This window comes from Castanea sativa, chromosome 4 (assembly GCF_040712315.1).
Source record: "Castanea sativa cultivar Marrone di Chiusa Pesio chromosome 4, ASM4071231v1".
In the NCBI taxonomy this organism is placed as follows: Eukaryota; Viridiplantae; Streptophyta; class Magnoliopsida; order Fagales; family Fagaceae; genus Castanea; species Castanea sativa.
In genome coordinates this window covers 6,558,344-6,578,235 of record NC_134016.1, presented here as the reverse complement: position 1 = coordinate 6,578,235, position 19,892 = coordinate 6,558,344, and the positions used below count along the sequence as shown (strand labels likewise).

The window sequence follows — 19,892 nt, the reverse complement described above, 5'->3', positions numbered from 1 at the left end:
ACATGTTATGGTTCATTGTAATACAGAATTTGTACTACACTCTAATATATTATTGATGTAGCCTTTTAAGGTTTCCTCCATAGATGTAGGCCGTTAGGCTGAATCACGTAATCCTTTCAACATGGTGTATCAATGCTAATATTTAACAGTCACAGTAAGATTGCATGTTCCTTGGTGGGATGAGATGAGATGACCATCCAAATGGGAGAGCCGGAGAACAAAACACCCACCTCTTCTTTCTCATTCTTCTTCTTTATATGCTGCGTTTTCCTTCCAAGTTTTACTTTCTTAGCCTCCATTTCCACCCACTCAATCAGCCCCGATTTCACAGCCTCCTACTTCCAATTCAACGACACCAGTGGCGCTTTCTTACGCTCTCAAAATGGTACTTTCAAAGCCACAATTGACGCCATGCCGCCCTCCTCAAAATATTATTTCTCTATCGTCCACAGTGCCACCGACACCATAATCTGGTCAGCCAACCGCAACAGACCATGTCAAGCTCTGACCAGTTGTCACTAACTGTCAACGGCCTCACAGTCACAACCCAAACTGGTCAACCCCGCAATTCAATTCTGATATTTCTGCTATGCAGCTTTCAGAGACAGGAAATCTCGTTTTAGTTGATGCAGGAAACAATACGTTGTGGGACACTATTGTCATGGGACAGAGAATTCCTATTGGAAAATCATTGCAAAGCGCTGTGACATAACGAGGACATGTCGGTAGGTGATTATTGACTTGAAGTTACTGACTTTGATATGGTGCTGCAATGGAATAAGATGAATTATTGGAAATTGTCCATGGATCCAGAGGCTGTCAGGAACTCTAACAAGGCCGTATCGTTGATGGTGATGAATGGTACAGGTTTGTATTTGCTAGCAAGTGATAATTCCACGGTTGTTCAAGTAGTTTTGAATGGCTCATCAAGTTTTAGGAGAGGTAAGTTGGGTGGCGGTGGCAGATTTAGCATCGTCAGCGATACATGGGGGTCAAAATTTGCAGGACCATTTGAGTATTGTGATCTTCCTCTCAATTGCAAAGTAATTGGATTGTGCAGAAGAAAACCTCTGGGTGGAATTTGTTCTTGTTTACCAGGATTCATTTATCAAGCCAATGGTGATTGCATGCCAGTGAATAGTTCGCTTTCTCTGCCTTCAGCTTGTACTGCAGCTAGAAATGACAGTCAATTGAATTCCTCTGTTTCCTATCTAAAATTCGGCCCTGGTATGGACTATTTTGCTAATAATTTCAGGGAACCCGTGAAAAATAATGTGACGTTGTCGGTTTGACAAGATTTATGCTCTCAAAGTTGTTCTTGTTTGGGCTTTTTCCATGGAAACTCTGTTGGTTCTTGTTATCTTCTTGAAAATCATTTAGGTTCTTTCATTTTGACAGATCACAATAAAGAGCGTTTGGGTTATGTCAAAGTTTTGGTTGGTTCTTCTCATGGAAACCCATTTGGGTCTAACAAAAATCAGAAACATAACTTCCCAATTGCTACCTTTAATAGGATTCTTGATACTAATAGCCTTTGTAATCATTGCAATCCTTTGGTTAAAGAAAAATAGGCTTTCTAAAACCAAGACTGTAAAACCAGGCCAGAGTAACTCGTTATTATCTGCAGAGCTAGAGATGATCTCTATCCCAGGCTTTCCAAGAAGGTTTGATTATGAAGAGTTAGCAGCTGCTACTGAGAACTTCAAGAACCAGATTGGTCGTGGTGGCTTCGGTACTGTTTACAAAGGAACTCTGACAGACCAAACTATTGTGGAAGTGAAGAAGATTACAAGTTCGGGAATCCAAGGGAAGAAGGAGTTTTATTCTGAGTTTTCAATAATTGGGAACATCCGCCATGTCAATTTGGTTAGATTGACAGGTATTTGTGCACAAGGGAAGCAGCGCTTTCTTGTTCTTGAGTGTATGAACAGAGGCTCATTGGACAGTACACTCTTTGGTGATGGTCCTGTTTTACAATGGGGAGAGAGAGTGGAAATAACACTTGGAACAGCTAGGGGACTTGCTTACCTGCATAGCGAATGTGAGCAAAGGATCATCCACTGTGATGCGAAGCCAGAGAACATTCTCTTGCATGACAATTTACAAGTGAAAATCTCCGATTTTGGGATTTCGAAGCTCATAAGTCGTGAACAATCCACTTTTTTTACTACAATGAGAGGAACTCAAGGTTATCTTGCACCGGAGTGGTTGACAAGTTCAGCTATTTCTAACAAGGTTGATGTATATAGTTATGGGATGGTTTTACTGGAGATTGTAAGGGGCAGAAGGAATTGCACATTACAAAGATATAGTCACATTACAGAAAATGATATCGAAGGAAATGGCGTATCCTCATACTCTTCTGGCTCGGAAGTAAGACTAATATATTTCCCTCTAATTGCATTAGAAATGCATGTGCGAAGAAGATATTTGGAGCTTGCAGATCCAAGGTTAGAGGGAGGAGTGTCAAGTGAAGAGATTGAGAAGCTAGTGCGGATTGCCTTGTGTTGTTTGCACCATGATCCAGCACTGCGGCCAACTATGGCTAACGTTGTTGGCATGTTGGAAGGTGGATTGGCTTTGAGCGAGCCGAGGGTCAAGTCACTAAATTTCTTGCGAGCCTACGGCCAGAGATTCACCGAGACAGCAACAATGCAAGGGCCTACTACGAATGGTGCTGCAATTGCTACATATAACTCATTGTCTTCCATCTCTTCACAACAGCTCTCAGGTCCCAGGTAATGCTCCAAAGATTGTCTATATTACTTGCCAGATAAAATTGGCTTAAGGGTATCTATGTATTTAGTTTTTTGGCTAGATTTATTAGGCTCTCTGTATTTTCAATTTATCTGCTAATGCTGCTTGCAATTTCCCTCTGCCAATTGTAAGTACGCCAGTTTTGGTTCTCCTTTGCTTAGATATTGGGAGCCCATGTGTGTGACTCAGACTTTTCTTGGTCAGTTTTATCCAATTTTGATATGAAATTTTGGTATCATGCTCTGGTTCACACATGACAGTTCCGATTGCATCATATAGTGCTGCATGTCTAACCAAAATAAAAAAGATTATGAAGATATTAACTAATGTTGCTTCCAAATTTTGTTCTCAAATATTAAGTGAGCTTCACTTTGGCGCTCCATCGCTTGGAACTTTTGAATAGAACTTTGGTGCCTCGGTGTAAGCGGTGTAACTACGTAACAAGTAATAAACTGATAATAACGCAGAATGAAAGTTGTGGTTTTAGAACCGAAACTTTGGCTGATATCAATGTGCTTGAGAACATGGATCATTATCTGCTTATTTGAAATAATTAAAAGAATATTTTAATTATATTATATTTGAAAAACTCGTCTGGGAGTCTTTTAATTATTTCAAATAATATAAAGAGACAGATACTTTTGGGAATAAAATATAATATAAATGTTTAGAGCGTTGCTACAGTACCATCATAAAAATAGAATGGTATTGTAACACAATTGTAAAAATTTTTAGCAGTAGAAGACCGGGTAATAGGCTTTTTGATGCTAAAATATAGCAACATATGCTATATACAAGACCGAATGTGAATACTCTAAAGAAGGGTACAACAGAAATGCTAAACATTTTTTTTACTTTATTTTATTCTAACACTCTCTCTCTCTCTCTCTCAGTGGTTGTGGGCTGAATTTGGTTGTGTTTATAACTACAGGTGGTAGTTGGGTTGATTTTGGGTTATGATTTTGGTTTTAACTACCCCATTATGTGCCCTATTATTCCTTTGGATCCAGATGTGATACACCACTGCCTACCAAGCCATTTGGGAATTACAAACACTAGAAACAAATAAAAAAATTAATCACATAAGCTCATACAACAAAGGAAAAGATTCAGGGAAAATAAATAAAGAATATGGTTACTTGAGGTTTGGAGGCAAACCAACAAGTGAAGAATTAAAGACCAAAGTTGACTGAGGTCAATTGGCATGATTAGCTAAAACTTCTCTAAACGATTGTGCATCTTTTTTCTTTTTCTTTTTATCAAACCGCACTTTTTTATGCCCGAAAACCCTTATCCAAACGGCCTCTTGAGAAAAAACATACAATTATTAGTGAGAAATTTTAATGGTAATTAACTTAAACTTGCATTGACATTCTAAATCTTCCTGTTTAATGTTTTTGTCAACTGCTTCACCAGAGATTTTGTTAGAACTTCAGTTGTTATCTATTAATGAAAAATTTAAGGATATAAATATATAATACACCTTTTGTCTCTTAAATTTAATCAAGTTCTAATTCTTTCACTCAAATTAAAAATAAATAAAAAAAACTTTAATTTTACAACTCTAATTTAAACATATAAATAAATAAAAGCCTTACACCCCTAAAAATTTAAAAAGGTATCGGTTTCACCCTTAATCCATTTTCCATTAAAAAAATTTCATACATAACCAACCAAGAGCTGACTTAATGCATTAAAAAGTAGACAAAATTATGAATAAATTTAACAGAAGATAGACAAAATGACAAAATTGAGTGTTTTTTTTCCCCAAAGGACAAAATTGTAACCTTTTAAGTCTGAGTAATGAAAATTGAACTCAATAATATTCCATGAGCAAAAAGTTTCAACCAAATTCTAAATACACAACATAAAAATTCACAAAGTATTAGACATTACTGAACCGATTTCGGAGTAACAGCAATCATTTTTTTGAAGAATCATCAAAATGGAGTTCCAAGTGCATTTGTTCTACAAGTATCTTTTCAATAGCATCGACAAAGCTTGATATATCCTGCCGTATGTGTATATCCAATGAGTTTGCCACTTCCTAGCAGATCAAAATTAAGCAACCCAGAGAAGGACAAATTTCAGTTTGGATATTAAACAATTACATACAGAGTTCATTTTTGCAGCTGCTACAGAGATATTTAATAGCCTCTGTACTACACTATTTGCAAGAAAAATCAGAAAAAACGGTGCGAGTTAATGAAACAAAACCTCCAGAAATGTCTATGCTTCTCTTAGAAACCTAAACAGGAATAATTGCTCTTTCCAGAAACCAAAGGGAGGTTTATGTTCTCCAAAAGGTGACTACTTTATGTTGATGAGTATTTTAGGAATCAAATCATTAATTTTTTTTTTCAAATATAGATATATACGCACAAATGCACACCAAAATAGCTAAGGTAAGGCTTCTATTGAGAGATCAAAAGTTTGAAAATATGAGAACTTTCTTTCATCCAATAGCTATAATCTAAATTTAAAAAGGAAATATGTGGAAAATTTTAAAAAGAATAAATAAATAACACTCACCTCAGCTTTGCATAGAAAAGTTAAAGAGATCTCCTTTGAATGATCTGAGCTCTTGAGAGATATCAGCTTCAACGGAGAACTTAAAATTGGCCAATCCTGAGAAATCTTTATAAACGCATCAACTGCCCCAGCCATATGGGCTATTATAGTCTCATCTCTATCCAAGTACTCAAGTGAGAATCTGCAATAGAAATATGTTCGTGTAAAAACACCACATGAAAAAGATAGTATAATATAGCAAACCAGAAATTTAACAAGATACCAATAATTCTATTTACTTGACCTTCAGCAAAAAGTCAGAACATCAGAACTACACTGTTTTAAAAGACAAGTCTCACCTAGATTTATTCGCACTCTTTACCACAAGATGCCTCAAAGTGCAGATGGTAATTCTGTCTTGTATTTTTGTTATAAACCACTGCAATGAAGACTTACTGCATGGTTTCCATGAATCGAGTCAGATAATATGCTGATTGGTTTTGTTTCACCAAGTTTATAAAAAGATTAATCCATTCAAAAAGCCTTTGCTGAAAGAAATCTTGCTGAGCAATAAATGAAAAGAAATGGAGCATCATTGAACAAATTGAAAATATTAAGGATAAACTTATCATCATGTAGTTAAAGTGAATTACAGTTTTGAGATATCTGAATCAAATGCTACAACAAAATGATATCCAAAGTATGGCTTCTGAAGGGAGCACTAACCAACACCAGTTAGGCAAAACCATTTTAATCAGGCATTCCCATCTAATGGCACCTTGAAACTAGTTACTGGCTATGAAGAGAAGAAGATAACAGCTGATTGTAGCAAGGTATAAGGCAGAGCATAGTTACCATAATTCACAACTGTCCTAGGAACCATAATTCAAGATTGCTCAAACAAAAGGTGGTACACTTAGCCCCACTAAGCAAATACAAAAACTAGCTACTGTTTCTTTCTTTGTTTAGCCCTCCAACAATTAGCTACCCCTCTTACATTTATAAATAAAGGGCAAAACTAGGCCAAAACTTAAGACCACTTTATCATATTCTAACTTCTAATGGAACAATCTATATAAACTATACATAAAGATTACCCACATCTTTCCACATCCCACAAAAAGATTGGCACGCAATTAGCAACATGACAAGTGAGCGATGTATTCTATTGCAACTTTGAGAAATGCTAGCACCATCTGCTCTATATACCCAAAAGGACTAGTCAGGCTGCTTACATAGGCCAGCTTGACCAACTACATTCCTGATGTAGGAGTCAACACACAACCGTGCAACACTCATTAAATCCAAACAATCTCAGGGTCACAATCTCCTACTTATATCCCATTCCCAGATGTCCATAGGACCCAAATTGTGCCTTAGTGCCTCTGAGCCACATGGTGCTTCTAGCTGGCTCTTATATCATTTGTCAACATTTGTTATCTTTGTTGCAAAGCAATGGATTGTCTTTAACTCTAATACAAAATGATGTAGTCAGTAGAAATATAAGGGAATGATATACATTGATTGTCCAATGAAACCAATGATTTTAAAAAGACGCAAGATAAACCTTTTTTTAGAGTGCTGAAATAAACAGAACACCAGAGTTCGCAATAGAATTAGAAATCCAGAAGTACATGTTTTTATTGCTAATAATATAATTGACTTATAATGATATATTAATATTATATTTATAAAAAGACAACCATAAACCGTAGAAATAATAAATCATGTTCATCCACAGCCACAGAAACTGTAAAACAGTTGGCAACCGAACTCCTCCTAGTCCCAGCCAAATCCACCCTTGCAACAGTGGCCCCCGCTACAAAACCCTCCATGAATTCTTTTGCACCTACAACAATGGCCCCTACTAAATAGTTACTTCTTTGATATTGTACTACCTACTTGGAGGTTTTAGCCCATATCACCGAAACCATAGCCCCAACATTTTGGAGTCAATTATGGATTCTCAACAAACCAAATTGAGGTCAGCCACATGCATTCTTCTCTACCATTCTATCTTGTCCAAAGTCTCTTTAATTAACATGATTATTTTTCTTATCAACAAAAGGAAAAATGACATGATTATTTTACTAATTCTAACAATGATATTTTGGCTCTTCCTCTGCCTCTTTATTTTCCCTTGACATGAATCAACTTTGTCTAATTGGTGCATTAATTGCTCCGCTTTACACATAATAAACTTTATCTCATTTTGCATTTATTGATGGTTATTTCAAGTGACTTCCTTTCATCTTCTAATTCATATGAGCCACCCCTACCTGAAAGTGAATTTCTTCATCCGTATTCTATCTTTGCTTGAATTTCCACTTTTCCACCTCAACATTCTCTTTTTTTTTTTGATAAGTAATCATAGAAAATATATTGATAGAAACAGCCCCGTACATAAAGAAATGTACAAAAGAGGCAAAAACATCAAGAAACCAAAGTACAAAATCAAGCAACACAGGAAGGGAAATACAAGAAAAAGAAGGTAAAATCAAACACCATTCGAGAAGAGTAAAAAAGAAAAAAGACTTAAACTCAAGACTGGACCGATCACAATCCTCAAAGCTTCTCGAATTCCGTTCCCGCCAGATACACCACATCAAACAGTGCGGCACAATCCTCCAAATGACTAAATTACTATGCGACCTAAAATTGCAAGACCAACTATCCAACAAATCCACTACCCTTCGCGGCATCACCCAGTAAATTCCAAACAAGCAAAAGATCATACTCCACATCGCATAAGCGAAAGGACAGTGAAGGAGGAGATGATCTACAAATTCCCCACACCCTTTGCACATAAAACACCACTCAAGAATGACAAAGTGCCTCTTCCGAAGATTATCTATAGTAAGAATCTTGCCTAAAGCCGTAGTCCAAGAGAAAAAAACTACCCGAGGAGGAACCTTCAATTGCCACACCACTTTCCAAGGGAAGGGGATGCCAGTAGAGGGGGAACCTTCGGACCAGGGGATCATTGAGGGGTGTATTACTCAGTTCTATAGGCAGTTATACTCGAAGATGAGGCTCATCGACCTCTCTTGGATGAGGTTGTTTTTTCTTGTATTTCTGAGGAAGATGCCACTTGGTTGGACAGACCTTTTGATGAGGATGAAGTTTTTGGAGTGTTTCAAGACTTCAAAGGTGATAAAGCGCCTGATCCGAATGGCTTTTCAATGGCTTTTTTTCAGTCATGTTCGAGCACGGTGAAAGTTGATATTATGAATGTGTTTCATGTTTTTCACACCCACGCTGTGTTTGAAAAGAGCCTTAATGCTACTTTTCTTGCTCTTATTAACTATGTTTATTCAGCCCAACATTCAAGACCATAGAGCATAGCTAGTCATTTATAGTAATCTTATCAAATTTTCCCTTTCAACTTAATTGGTATTCTAGGATCATAGAGTGCTAATACACTTCTGCACTTCATCCACCTTACTTTTCAATCTATGGGTCACATCTTTTTCAATCTATACATCCTTATAAATTATCGATCCAAGATATTGAAAACGATCACTCTTTTATATCTCTTAAATATCGAGTTTTACACTCCATCTTTGTTTATATTTTTAGTAAACTTACACTCTATGTACTATGTTTTAGTCCTTATTAACCTAAAGCCTTTAGCTTCTAAAGCATCCCTCCAAATTTCCAACTTGGCATTGACTCAATGTATACTTTCATTTGCTAAAATTATACTGTATGGGTACCAATAATGCACTACATAACTTTCCTAGGTACCCTATCATGCACTTCCTTTAAGTCAATATCAATAAATAAACACGTGCACACACACACACATGAAGATTTTATAGTCTTCTTTATATGGTAGATAGCTTCCATGGTAAATCGCTTTGGGATCAAACCAAAATAGCTAAAATTAAAATAAATCTTACAAAAAATGGGCTGGCCATTCTTTCAATTAGGTATGCGTTTGGAATGCACGTTTTCCGTGCGTTCTTGCGTTTTGCTGAAAAATGGTGGGTCTCGTGCACTGTTCACGGGACCCACAAGTACGGAATTCAGCAAATTTTCATTTAAAACTGGGTCCCACGACACTAGTCACACATTTAAAAATTATTTTGCTATAGTATTTTCATTTTTTAGTTTTCAACAATAAACGGTATCCAAACAAACCCTAGGTGTCTAAAATGATTTGCATTTTCTACATTGCAAGAAGAGGTCTATATGGAGCAACCACCAAGGATTTTTGGGAAGGTGTGTAGCTATTTGAAGCCATCTATGGTCTTAAGCATTCTCCCAGGGCTTGGTTTGATAAGTTTTAGCGAAGCAATAATCAAGTTTGGATTGCAATGTTCTCAATCTGATCACTTTTTGTATTATACCTTGTAGAGAGGGAAGATTATGTTGATAAGTTGATTATATTATTATCACGGGTGATAACAAGAAGGGCATAGATGATTCGAATACATTCCTTCAAAACTCATTTCAAACTAAGAATAAACAAGCTTCCGTATCTCTTAAGTATTGAGGTAGCACAATCTAAAGAAGTCATCAATTTGTCATAAAGAAAGTACGTGCTGGACATTTTTTAAACTAGTTTGTTAGGCTCTAAACTAGTAGAAGCCCCTATGGGTCCTATTGTCAAATTGTATATGGAGTAGAGGGAGCTATTATCTAATCATGAGAGATATCATGATCTAGTTGGCAAGTTGAATTATCTCACAATTACTAGCCCAAATATATCATTTGCAATTAGTGTTGTGAGCTAATATATGGCACCTTCTCGTCTTCCACATTTAGAGGTAGTCATTCAGATAGTGAGGTATCTTAAAGTGCATCCAGGTTGTGGTCCTTTGTATAAATCTAATGGCCACCTAAAAGTAGAAGCCTTTCAAATTGGGTAGGATCTCCCTCATATAGAAGATTCACCACTAGCTATTGCACCTTTCTAGGATGAAACTTGATTACTTGGAAGAGTAAGAAATAAACTTTTGTATCCAGATCTAGCACAAAAGTTGAGTACAGAGCAATGACACATACATCATGCAAGGTTATGCGCAGTGTTGTTAAAAGCGCCGAGCGCACTTAAGCGCAAAGGCCTCTTGGAGCCTAGGCGCAAAGCGCAAGCGCGCGCCTGATCGATGTGAAGCGCACATTTAAAAAAAAAATTATTAATGATCAATACAACACTCAAGTGATCAATTAATCATATAAATTACAATAAAACATTTTATATAATTTATATTTGTGCTTTACAAAATATATACAACCATGATATTTGATGGCCATGATTACAAAACACGGTTGAATCAAAATAGAAGTATAGAACCAAGAAGGCAAAGGCTAAAAAGTACTAGAATGGTAAGTAATGTTAATCTTTGTAAGTGTCTGGTTTAGCGTTTGTTTGTGTGGTTGTGGTTAAAAGTTCAAAAATATCTAAAGAGATAGGCTTAGGTGTATGGTAGCACACCACACTATTAGTTTTTATATATTAAATCAATGGCTTATATCAAACATATCTATATCTATTGGCAAAAAAAACAAATCAGGAATTTAAAAAAAAAAATTACAAAAAGCTCAAAAAAGCGCTTTTGTGAGGGTGCTTCGCTTTAGAGGGAAAAAGCCCCAAGGGCTTTGCGCTCTGAGCTTTGCACTTAAGCGCGCTTTTAACAACACTACTTATGCGGATTGAGCATTTACTAGTGGAATTAAGGTTTGATGTGAAGTTGCCTATGACTATGTATTGCGACAATCAAGCGGCAATTCACACTGCCTCCAATCCTGTGTTCTATGAGCAAACCAAGCAAACAAAAGTTGATTGTCACCATGTTCTCGAGAGTGTGGAAGGTCATGTAATTGATACTCCATATATCTCTGTAGGAGCCCAAATAGCTGGTACGTTTACCAAAGCTTGTGTAGGACTTAGTTGAATTTATTATGTGACAAGCTGGGATTGAATGATACATACATCCCAACTTGGTGGGGAATGTCATGAGTGAGTATTTAGTTAATGGAAAAACAGTAATATTATTTGGTATATGACTAATATATATATAAATAATATTTATGTAAAACAAACCCTAAACACATTTTTACCAAGATAAACAGTAATAAAAGGTATATGACAACACTTCAAAGACCTACTCTAGTAAAACAAACTCTTTTATAATTTTGCATATACCTTAATAAATGTTTCCCTAAGGTAAGTTTAGTGACATAAGACTTTACCGTGAATGAAATGGCTCCAATCCAAACTCTCTACAGTGTTCAATGGGGCTTGACCCAGTCACATAGGGTTATCATCAGAAGCAGAGCTTCATCACTCCCAGCAATCCATATGAGTTCCCAACATATGCAACAAGGAAAATTTTACCTTTTCTGTGTGAAGGGCCATCAACTTTATAGAAGTTGCCAATGATGCAAACATTCAATCTCAACTTAAAGGGCTTCATTGTAACATTAACTTTCAACTATATAAGGATGAAAATCAATAATGTGCATAAATTAAAATAAAATAAAATAAAATAAATAAAATGAAAAAACAGCTGCATCATAAAAATAAATAGTCTACCCATAATAGGAGTACCTGATATTATTAACACTCAAGTTTACCTTCTTTTTGTTCAAAATTAGGAAAAAAAACCATGATACAGGTTCTTGCATTATGGTTCAGAAACATATTCGGCAAAAAGAAAAGTTTCCAAGAGAAAATAATTTTAAACTTAACAGAGAAATGCCAAAATACAAACCTGAGAGACTTTGCAGCATCAAGAATGTCAATTATGTATACATCATTTGGAAATATCTGGCAAACAACATGAACATCTATAATTAACCAAAAAAGAAAAAAGTAATAGGGTATGTAACTGATGTTAAATTATTGAAGAAACTACTTATTACCTATAAGAAGTAGCATAACATAATCAAAATTTTGAGAACTTATGCCAGAAACCATGGGCCACCAAGGCAACTCAACTCCTATAACTAGCATAATCGACCACAATGTGCAAGCATAAGCTAAAAGAGCACAACAATGCATAACGTAAAACTCATTTAATTACTAGCCTCATAGCTCAATAAGCTTCGCAAATGATGCAGGGGCATTTACATTGTTAATCCCTAATTGACAAGTGCTTAGTGTTGAGGTTACTGTCACCAAGACACAAGCAACAGCATTGCAGCAACAGAGTAAAAAGAAGCAGCAGGCAGTGAAGTAGAAGACTGTGACTGCTGAGCTTGGTGCAGGCAAGCAGCTAGGAAAGGGATATAATGAGCATTCAATTGTAGCTTAATTGTATGTACTTAGTAGTTGAACATGGATGTAAGTAAGTGAGCTGTTAGTTAGTTAGAAAACAGCTAATAACATTGGTAATAGTAAGAAATGACATTTATTTAAAAAGTGACGTTGAGTACAATGTTGGGTAGGATGAAATGGCAAAAAAGAATACACTTGGCCAACCGATAAGTCTGCTAAGGATCCATATCTATTCCCCAAAGTATTGGGGCTAAGGTTTTGGGTTGTGTATATTATTTTACCTTAGACAATCACCAAAGCAAAAAAGACAATTGTCATACATTACCAGAAACTAAGAGAGGAATTTATAACCATTAAACAGTCAAAAGTGAATGCATACAAACATTAATTGTCATTGGAATCCCATAGAAAACTGAATTCATCTGTTACCTAAAAATAATAATAATTGTATTGGACAATCAATCTTGAATTCAAACAAAACAATTTACTAGAAACAGACAAGTAGTCAACCATCCAAATAAGAGACAGAGCAAGCATCACCTACTTCTCCAAGCATGCCCCTTAAGAACCATTGAACTGTTTTTAGTTCATCAAAAAATAAATAAAAGGGAGGGGGGGGGGGGGGGGGGACCCGCAGCCTCTTTTGACAAGATACATGAAACTTTTCACCTACAGGATTTTTTCCCCTACAGCAGATAGAAACCTAAGTGAACACTTGGAGCTCCAGTGCAAATCCATTTATGGGAACACCGAATTTTATTTCATTTTATTTTTTCAATAAGTAAGAATATTTTCATTAAATGACGGGTACAATGGGCACAAAGTAGCCTAAGAAATTACAAAAAATACAAAAGAATTATGTACAGAAGGAAAAAGATTCTAAAAATAATGGAATGGAATCTCTATGAGTATAGCCCCTGCCCAAGACCAATCAAATGAAGAGCCTATGAAGGTGGCTAGAAGCTTATCCCCCATACTCTCCTCATCCCCAAACATTCTCCTATTGCATTCTTGTCATATGATCCACATTAAGCATAACAAGATCAAGTCCCAAATGTCCAAAGAATGTTTACCCATTCAATTACTCCAGCCAAACATATGATAAATCATTCTCTCCGATAAAACCTAGTAGATCCCAAAAAATCTGAACACAAAGCTCCACAATTGATAGGCCACATTATAATACAACAAAGGTGATCCACTGTCTCCCCACTAAACTAGCAAATGTAACACGAGACCAGTATACTGTAGCTTCTCTTCCTAAGATTAATACAAGCGAGAATTTTCCTCCAAACCGTCGTCCAAACGTAAAGGAAACCCTCCATGGGGTCTTCACATTCTAAATGCCTTTCCAAGGCAAAATGGCAAATGCAGACCCCCTTAAAGAAAAGTGAAAGAACGAATATCAAACTCCCCATTCTTCTTCAAACTCCGCGTCACTTGGTCTCCATCCTCTCTAAATGAAATGTGGGACTCCAAAATCTGTATAAAAGCAGCTAGCTACCAAGTCCAACTCTCAATCATTAAAACCCGATAGAATCTAACATCCCAACTTTGCCCCTCCTTAGACTTCCTCACCAATAAACACACCACTGAAGCATTTTTGTCAATAGAACTATCATACAAGCAGGAAAAGCCACTCTCAAGGGCTGGTCACCACACCAACAATCATGTCAAAAGCAAATCCAGTTCCCAACTCCAACCTCAGAAAGAATATGCTAAGCATACCTCTCCCACCCATCCTAATATTCCATGGACCACAACCACAGGCACCTCAAACCGACTATGAACTCCTCCAACCCCAGTCCTCTCCAAATTTTGATATGACTACCCATCTCCAAAGCCAAGATTCCTCAACCCAAAACCTCCATAGCCACTTTCCCAAGAGAGCCTGATTAAAGGTAGTGAGCTTCCTAATCCCCAATCCTCCATTAGCAAAAAGAGTGCAAACCTTACCCATCCCACCAAATGGTGTTTGAACTCATCCCCCACATTCTAAAATATGAGTATTAACAAAAAATTTACACTTATTATGATGCTAGCTAACTTCTCTTTTGTTCTCTTTTACATAAGTCATTCTTGTTTGGTTCAGCTAAATCTTCATAATACAATTCTAGGCTCATTAGTCATTACAAATACAGGTGCTTCACCAATCACCATTGTAAATGCTGCAAAGTATGTAATGTTATAGTAGATTATCTAATTCTTAATTCTGATTGGACAAAGATATTCCTAAAGAAATCATAAAATAAAAAATGTATTCTAATACCTCAACACTCTTTAGCTCCATCGTCCCCTCCAGAACTTCTATTAGTAACTCATGATTCAGTACAGATGGTTCAATGCCTTCAATCTTTCGTGAGCCTTCTAATTTTGGAATATATGTCTGCAATGACAACCTAATGCAGTTTTCAGTGAATGCAACGACCTTTAGACCTGTCAACAAATCCTCAATCTGTTCTATGGCGTCAAACCTGTAATGGTTAAATGAACACGTTTAAGGCATGTGTACAAGGCACGCACAAACAAATAAAAAAAAAAAGATGCAATCCCACTGTGGCTGAGTTACCATCTGTACATATGATCAAGATCCTGCAAAGACTTTAAAGTCGTTTTGTTCCTCTCAATCTCAACTTCAAGTTCCAATAGCTGTAAGGTAAACCAAAAAAAAATTAAAAACCCTCCTTACATGGTATAATGGACCACATGGTCAATATTATTAACTAAAGATTAAAAATTCTCTGTATTTGATTATTTTGGTCCCCTGCTGTATACTTCCTAGTTCCTGTATACTCGGATGACTCATTATTAAGTTCTTGAATAAAATTTCCTTTACTTATCAAAAAAATTAAAAATTCTCAGATGAATAGTGAAGTACAGCATGCAGGATAAATACAATGTTATATGATTTGGGGAAGATTAACATTTTGATTGTATTGTATAAGCAAAAATTAACAAGAGGTTTGTTAAGAGTAAAAATGATTACAAACTCTCAACAAAAGTATACAAAACTAATACAACTCCCAGAAAGCAAACAGTATCAAACAAAATAATTATAATGAACAAAACCTCCAACTTATGGTCTAAAGGCTCATTTATCAAGCTTGATTCATCATCTCCGTATGTAGGGCAATTAACATTTGCACCTGCTTTTACTTTCTCCAGACCCTACAAAATGGCATAGGAACAGAATTCAGATTGCCTCAAATAGAGCTTGATATATAAGTACCAAGCGTTGGGTAGAACTAGAATTTTGACATGCCCATTAGTATTGTTTCATTCACATTGTCCATGTTATGAAGAAAAAACTCTGTTTCTTTCTTCTTCTTCTTCCTTTTTTTTTTTTTTAAATAATTTAATGGTTACAATAGCGGAGAGGGGGATTTGAACCTAGATGTCCCCATTGGAACCGGGAGATGCCAATCGAGCTACAAGGCTCTTAGAAATTCTGTCACTATCCTTTAGTGTGTGTGCGTGCGTGAGCTCACTATTCTCTCACTTCTTTGTTTAAAGTGGGCAAAAAGACATTTTTTAATCCCTTCAAAATGGTTCAGCTCTTGTTCAACCCAGTAATCAGGGTTGGCTCTTGTTCAAATGCTACCCGCTCTAGGCCCATACTTTCAGCTTAATCATGGGCTAATATGTCACCAAAAGAACTAAATTAAAATTTCTAATAATTTATCTTTAATAGATAACTGACCTGTGATGTAATAGAATCTAAATCACAATCCAACCTTTCAAGACATGTCTTCAATTGGGTAGAATCTGCAATAAAAAAGAGGAAACGAACTTAATAAAAAAACCTGTGAGTGTATGCAGGCTGGTTTGTACATAAAAAGTCAATACTGATCTTTACCTTCCACGTTGTTTCTAGCAAGAATCTCAATTTCATTGGAGATCTTGGTACTTTCAGCCTCCACCATGTTAAGCTCCTCTTTTAGACGTTCAAAGTATGCATCTATATCAAGTGCAAACCAGTTCAGAATCAAGACAAAGTGAGAGAGAGAGAGAGAGAGAGAGAGAGAGAGAGAGAGAGGAAAGACAATGGAAAAAATGAATATGAACCCAAAGAAGTTATCCTGGGTTTGATCTGCTTAAGAAAATGGAGCAAACAAAAAGGGAAAAAGAATATATATACATATAATTTTTATATCTTTTCAACCAAGCATATTAACATGCCAAAGTGTTATATGATATCTGACTCGAAAAGTGAACTTGTTCACCTTAAAAGGTAGAAAAATGAACTCCAGTACAAAGATCCCGATACATAAAAAGCACCATTTTTATATCAAACAAAGTTATATCCGTCATTCAAAAGTATTGTTCTGTTTTGCAATGCATTTTTTCATTTGTGTGGCCCCGACCCACTTCAATCTCCAAAAACCCTGTACACCCAAATTCAGTACCTTACTGATGTAGGAGCAAAACCAACATTATTTTAGAATTCATATTTTCAGATTTTTTATTTATTTATCTCATAGGAAATTGAATAATTGTACAAGAGCCTGGTTTATTTGTATTTTGCAGAATAGACATTGATTAATGAAATTCATATTAGAGATTTTCCAATAGTTGGGTGCTGATGCCTACGCTTACCTTACAAAATAAGTAAGTAAAAAGTGTCGAGAGCTTTATAGCTTAACTGACACCTCTTGATATTTTCAACTATAAAAAATGCTATGTCAACAACATTTTTATAAGTTGGGTATTCAAATTAGAATGAATAGCAACTTACCAGCTACGATTTGTAGTGAAAATGTCGTGAAAATGTTAAATATAGTATACCTAGCATTTCTCTTTCAACTATTGATGTGAGAAAAAAATATTGCAGGATTAGGAGTAGGGACATACCAAAATCTTGAAGGGTTAAGGAAGCAACATGCGAAGTGGAGTCTAACACAATCTGATTCACTTTATTGTCGAAGTCGAGAGTGAAATCTCGGAGTAGTTTCTCGTCGGAATCTGAGGTAGTTGTTGTTAGGTCGGGAACATCGTCGTCGTGAAGCTCCGCCATCTCTCTTATCCGACTAAATTAGATATCAACAATAATAAATAATTAAATTAAATTAATTAATTAAAATTAAAAAAAAATAGTTTAAAAATTCAATTGAGAGAGAGAGAGAGAGAGAGAGAGAGAGACCGCCGGATAGTGTGGAGATCGACGGAGGCTGAGGACAGAACGGTCTCCATGTCCATCTAATTGGGGTTCCGGTGTTGAGACCGGTGCAATGACCCTCTCTCTGTTTCGTATCGTCCAAAATGCCGCCCTGTATCGGCTTGAACCCACCACAACCTCCAGTTATCGCAACTCTGTACCAGTACTACCCACACACTTACTCACATTTCTCTCACCGCTCTCAAACTTTTGAATTTAAAATATGCTTCTATGTTGAATTTAAATGTAAAGTAGTGCTACAAAGTGAAATTACATTTTCACCCTCCCTAAATTATATTCATTTAACTTTGCATTTTAAACTTTTTGAATGCTCATTGTTGTTAATTTCCTTCTCTCTTCTTAATTTCTTTATGGGTTGTGATTTATTTTCTTTTGAATTTGAAGCTTTAGATCCTATCAAAAGAAACATTAAATGTGAATGGGCTTATACCAGCCAAAATGGGGGCAGAATCACCGAAAGTGACTAAAATAGTCTAGAATTTGTCTCAAGGTGGAATAGGGGGTTATTCGTTCCGATTTGCTAACAAATCCAAAGTGTTTTGGTCATTTCAGCCAAAAAGAACAAAATTAATAATGTTACTATGAAAAACTCGAGTCTCTGAAACTTGAGTTCCACTAGGAAATGCTTTTTTTGTGAAAAAGAAACTGGTCAAATTTCAAGCGAAAATGCCCTTGCCTATTATGAGTTAAGATTTTCTTCCAAAATAAAAGGTTGATGTTTTTGCCCGAAAACTTGCACATTGCATATTTAGAAGTCCTAGAAACATATGAAAATGCTCTTTTGAGAAGAAAAAAAATGCAAATTTCAAACCAAAATGTCCTTTACTATCGATTAATCTTTTTGTCTCAAATGAAAGGTCAACTTTGTCACTAAAAAACTAGCACATAGCATATTTAGAGGTACTAGAAACATATGGCAATACTATTTTTTGTGGGAAAAAAAGTTTTCAAATTTCAAATGAAATTTCAGTCATCTACTGTAGGTTAAGATTTTCGTCTGAAATAATAGATCAATGTTTTCGCTCAAGAACTTGCTCATAGCATATTTAGAGGTCCTAGAAACATATGGCAATACTCTCTTGTGAAAAAATGTTTATCAAATCTTGAATGAAAATGCCCCCACCTATGACGAATTAAGATTTTCGTCTGAAATTAAAGGTCAACATTTTCGCCCTAAAACTTGCACATAGCATATTTAGAGGTTCTAGAAACATATGACAATGCTATTTTGTGGGAAAAAAATTGGTCAAATTTAGGACAAAGATGCCCTCACCTAGTATGGGTTAAGATTTTTGTCCGAAATAAAGAGTTGATGTTTTTACTCGAAAACTTGCACATAGCACATTTAGATGTTCTAGAAACATATGACAATGCTCTTTTGTTATAAAAAAAAAAAAGGTAAAATTTCAAACAAAAATGCCCCGACCTACTATAGATTAAGATTTTAATCCTAAATAAAAGGTCAACATTTTCCCCGGAAACTTGCACAAAGCATATTTAGAGGTCCAAAAAACATATGACAATTTTATTTTGTGAAAAAAGTTGGCCAAATTTTGGATGAAAATGCCCCCACCTACTATAAGTTAAGATTTTTGTCTAAAATAGTGGTTGATGTTTGTACTCGAAATCTTGCACATAGCATATTTAAAGGTCCTAAAAACATATAGCAACAGGGACGTAGCTACCTTTGGACTAGGGGGGCAATGGCCCCCCAATTTTTTTAAAAATATATTATTATTATTATTATTATTATATATGTGTATTAATTTTGGCAATTTTGTTCTATAAAATTGCTTTTTTTTTTTTCTCTAAAACAATATCATTGATTCTTTTAAGAGTAATGCTATACTCACAAACTTTTTTACAACATTTTTACAAGCTGTTTTGGTAGCAAATTCTTATTGGTTCGCACATGAGCCCACCACTCACATCATTTTTTTACTTACTGGTAACTACTTATCACATCAATAATTTATAAAAAAAATTGTAGCGCTAGTATTTTCTTCATTTTAGTGACTATAAAAAAAATTATAGATCTAAAATCTAAAACAAAACATACAAGCCTAAAAAAAAAAAAGCTCAACAACAAAAATTACAAATAATAAAACTAAAAATATATAAAAAATTTAAGCTCAATTAACCAATTTTATTTAAAATAAACAACCCTGCCCTTTAAAAAATTTTAAAAAAAAATAATTTTGTTCTTACCAACCTAAAAAAAAA

At 35.5% G+C, this 19,892-nt stretch overlaps 1 protein-coding gene and 1 pseudogene across 1 annotated transcript; one reads left to right on the top strand and one right to left on the bottom strand.

Annotated features, from left to right (window-relative positions):
* The first annotated feature begins 201 nt into the window (after positions 1 to 201).
* LOC142632369 (G-type lectin S-receptor-like serine/threonine-protein kinase At5g35370) lies at positions 202 to 2,873 on the top strand (annotated as a pseudogene).
* Positions 2,874 to 4,499: 1,626 nt separating this feature from the next.
* LOC142630444 (uncharacterized) lies at positions 4,500 to 17,860 on the bottom strand. The gene is made up of 11 exons (XM_075804438.1): positions 17,634 to 17,860; positions 17,345 to 17,520; positions 16,350 to 16,451; positions 16,194 to 16,258; positions 15,563 to 15,661; positions 15,063 to 15,142; positions 14,763 to 14,967; positions 11,988 to 12,043; positions 5,628 to 5,723; positions 5,290 to 5,470; positions 4,500 to 4,804 (listed from the first exon to the last, which is right to left on the bottom strand). Exons 1-11 carry the CDS (start codon positions 17,687 to 17,689, stop codon positions 4,679 to 4,681), a joined length of 1,242 nt encoding a protein of 413 aa, XP_075660553.1. The 5' UTR covers positions 17,690 to 17,860; the 3' UTR covers positions 4,500 to 4,678.
* Positions 17,861 to 19,892: the final 2,032 nt, after the last annotated feature.

Excerpts from the sequence above, each read along its gene's own strand:
- LOC142630444 (XM_075804438.1), bottom strand. The coding sequence starts at position 17,689 with ATGGACATGGAGACCGTTCTGTCCTCAGCCTCCGTCGATCTCCACACT. Across the intron at positions 16,259-16,349 it reads TGCTAGAAACAACGTGGAAG|ATTCTACCCAATTGAAGACA; the intron begins GTAAAGATCAGT and ends TTTTTATTGCAG. Across the intron at positions 12,044-14,762 it reads TGGAGCTAAAGAGTGTTGAG|ATATTTCCAAATGATGTATA; the intron begins GTATTAGAATAC and ends GTTGTTTGCCAG.